At 39.3% G+C, this 3,627-nt stretch overlaps 1 protein-coding gene across 2 annotated transcripts; it reads left to right on the top strand.

Moving 5' to 3' along the window:
- Positions 1-312: 312 nt before the first annotated feature.
- On the top strand, positions 313-3,150 carry LOC133905062 (uncharacterized protein At3g27210-like). 2 transcript variants are annotated; one of them, XM_062346764.1, is made up of 4 exons: positions 313-692; positions 810-987; positions 2,496-2,579; positions 2,680-3,150. In XM_062346764.1, exons 1-4 carry the CDS (start codon positions 609-611, stop codon positions 2,949-2,951), a joined length of 618 nt encoding a protein of 205 aa, XP_062202748.1. In that variant the 5' UTR covers positions 313-608; the 3' UTR covers positions 2,952-3,150. The 2 variants fall into 2 exon arrangements, with proteins under 2 accessions (XP_062202748.1, XP_062202749.1); XM_062346765.1 differs by having other exon boundaries at positions 314-987; positions 2,680-3,149.
- Positions 3,151-3,627: the final 477 nt, after the last annotated feature.

The raw sequence follows: 3,627 nt of genomic DNA, 5'->3' as shown, positions 1-3,627 counted from the left end.
TTCCTTCTGTACAAAAGTGCTCTAATGTATTTCTTTTGTCTGTCTCTCTGTATGGTCCATTTTCTGTCATGCTGTTTACTTTCAAAAGATTCCATGCAAGGTACAAGTCGTCACCTGCTTTCAGACATCTTAGTTATGAAGACGAGCGGGATATATAACAGTTCTAAAGAAGACGGGAAATGAAAACTTTGCTTTCATGATATCATTAATTTAGGTGAGGGCCGACAGCTTCGTATTCGCATCTGTAGCGATCACACGAGAGATGAAGTTCCAGAACGTACACGGTCAAAATTCAAGGTTGGTTTCCTCAAGAAAACAAAAAATATTTTAGAGTTGCAACATTGTGGTAGTGTGCTCCGATGTGATAAGGTTTTGATGCAGAAAACAGTCACTGTGATGTTCTAATCTTCTGTTAAGTTTCGTATACACCTTATCATGGTTAGTTCGTCCTGCAGTTTTCAGTTAACTGAACCGGTCCCTACTAGAGCACCTTGTAAAGTGGTTTCCTGTATATATCCACATACATCTGTTTACAGAATGCAGGGTTAGCTTCCGACATCCAACCATAAATACCCGTTCATCCCATCTACTCAAAGTGAGAGCCCAATATGATAAATATGCATCTGATCTCGCGCAGACGCCCTGAGTCAGATCCGTGTATCCAGCTGCTTTGCCTAGTATCAACCCCATTGGTCCACTCTGCACTCTGCAACTCTATAATCTATTATTTATTTTTCTCAGTCAACTGATGCTCTCTATCTCTCTGATCTCTCTTCTGAGATCACCTCATGTTTGACCTTGCAAAGTAGACGTCCAAGGGTACAGATTACAGAGGCATGAAGTTTCGCAGAGGTAAGAGCTCCAGCAAGGTCAAGGTGGGCTCCTCTGCTGCATTGCAGAATGGAGAGAAGAAGGTTGATGGAGGAGGAGCTGGTTCCAATAGCAGGCAGGTCGCGCCGGAGACCCACTTTGCGAGAATCGATTATGGTAATGTCGTTCGCTTGAGGTCTTTTAGTTCTTGTTTAGTCTTGATCATACAGTGTTTCTGTTCTTGCTCTTCAGGAATATTTTGGATATGCACGTATCTGCTATTGCAATGGTGTGGGTTACTGATTTACTTGTTGTGCTTCTGCGCTAGTCACGAATGATAGGGCGTTTTGTTATTATGAAAAAGAGTACAACTGATTTCTGGACTTTTATTAAATGAATCAGTGGCTAAGATTTTAGCTACTTATTTCAGTATGTTAATGTATGCTCTCAATTTTTTTTTACTCTGTCTTGAAATGGAATTGCCACACCATTTTTGAGCTTGGGACAATCTTATAACTTCTGCATTGTTTATGCAAACAAATCAATTTAAAAATATATTCCTTCCATGACTTTTCAAAATAATCCAACAAAATGTTAACAAGATGCCATCTTTTTGTCGATGATCAAGAAGGTTATGTGACATTTGAACTAATAAAAAAACTATGTTCATTAACCATGGGCGGCTTGTATTTGGGATTCCTTGAAAAACATCATATCACAATCACATTGTTTGTAGCAATCAGCTAAAACCATATGCATGTTATGAAACTTTATTGAGTAATGGTACTAAGCAGAGTTGTAGCAAATTCGAGTACCAATCATTTAATGAATTCAGATATCATTCATAAATATTTACACCAAATCCCAACAGTCTGTACCGCTGCTCGTGTCCTACAGTGGGCCACCATAAGTGGTTTGACAAACGTGCAACACAAGCAGCAACCTGCTTGGTCATGGCTCGCACTACCACACCGTACTGCCGACCTACACTCCTACTACAAATAGAGATAATATCATTTTCATATTTTCAGGACATAGCATTTTTTCTAATTTTTTAAAAATGGATGTGATTTTAGCTTCATAAAGCAATTTATACCTGTGTTTTCACATTTTAGAAAGACCATGTAATCTTTTACTTCTTCCAAATATTTTGGGATTCTGAAATTCAACCACCAGTTTGTGTAACTTTCGGAAGACCAGAGCCCAAAATTAGATACAACATTATAACCAGCTCGCAATCAGATAAATACACAAATAGTGCAGTTTATTTGCATGTGTTCCATGCCACAAAGCATCTGGTCCCCTAATAATAAAGAAAATCGTCCTCATATCATCCGCTGGAGCAGATCAAATGTTGACATTTCTCTGCCTCTCTTGATGCTGCTGAAGAAGTGGGGGAAATATGCGCAATCTTCTTTATGAGACGGGAGACACAAATATGGGCCTCCGCAATTTTGTGGGCAATTGTCTCCGTTGGCAGTTGAACTATTCTCATTATGAAACATGATCGTTCTTATCTTCAGACCGTATTATGATCATAATTAGTTGTCTACAATTTTCGATGGACGGTTAAACTATTTCCCATTATCAGTCATGATTGATGTTATGCCCAAACTGTACTGTGATCGTGTTTTAGTTGGCCATAGTTTTCCACACATACTAAGTTGACTGACTGACTTCTGCAGGTAGCAGCAGAGATGAAACATTCTTTGAAGCCTGTACTTGGTTAGAATCTGATTGTGAAGATGATTTCTACAGTGTCAATGGAGGTAATGATGCAAACTCAGTCTTTCTTTTTTACTTCACACAATCCTTTGACAAATGTAAATTTATACAAAAAATGTGAAACCTTTCATTTTGCATCATCAGATCTGACCCCTGCAAGATCATTCACATCTCAACACAGCAAGGCCACGCCATCTGGGCCTCCCAATCTGCCTACACTGGGTGCCATCCTGAGGGCTGAGTCCCTGAAGCCGCCCACCCCGCAGAGGACGCTTGCCGACCTCCTGCGGGAGACGGAAGACGATGGAGATAGCACCGTCGGGGGCCCCGATGACCTTTCCCGGACCGACTCTTTGCGCCTCGCCGAGGAGGCAAACCGGTGCTGTATGCCGCAATTCGCACGGGCCATCAGTTGAAATGGTAGGGGGAGGAGGAACCTATAGAATGGCAACTGCAGTGGAAGATGGCATGGCTAATCTTGGTCTGTTACATTTGGGATTTTGGAGTCTATATTGCAATGGAAATTCAAATTAGAATTTGAACGAAGCTATGAAACAGATACATGAAGTTCAACTGTTCATGGGCCAACCAGCCAGGATGCATCGTTGAGTTGAATTAAAGATACACTTCAACCATACTAAGTAAGGATATAAATTAACTAAGAGTAAATTTCACAAACTTACAATTATTTATACTTTGTAACGTAAAACAATAATTTTTTTAGATCTATTTATAAAACTACAATCACTTGTGCCTTTAATAATGCAAAACTACAATGTTTTGTTCTGATCGTACCCGTCAACTACATATCTATCATATGATCTGATCTCATCTATCAATCACACATGTTTCAAAAAGTTGTAGTTTTTGTTACTAAGGTTCAAAATAGTTATAGTTTTGTAAAATAGACTTCAAAAGTTATAGTTGTGTGTTACAATGATACAAATAGTTATAGTTTTATAAAATTTACTCATTAACTAAAGTATTAACCAATAACTGTCTATTGGGTACACTCTGTGCCTGCACTTTGAACCCAGCCTTGGAACTGGCCAAATTCTCCAGGCTTAAGATTGAAGGAATTTAGGATCCCAC

Source organism: Phragmites australis, chromosome 22 (genome assembly GCF_958298935.1).
Source record: "Phragmites australis chromosome 22, lpPhrAust1.1, whole genome shotgun sequence".
In the NCBI taxonomy this organism is placed as follows: Eukaryota; Viridiplantae; Streptophyta; class Magnoliopsida; order Poales; family Poaceae; genus Phragmites; species Phragmites australis.
This window is presented reverse-complemented; position numbering and strand designations above follow the sequence as displayed.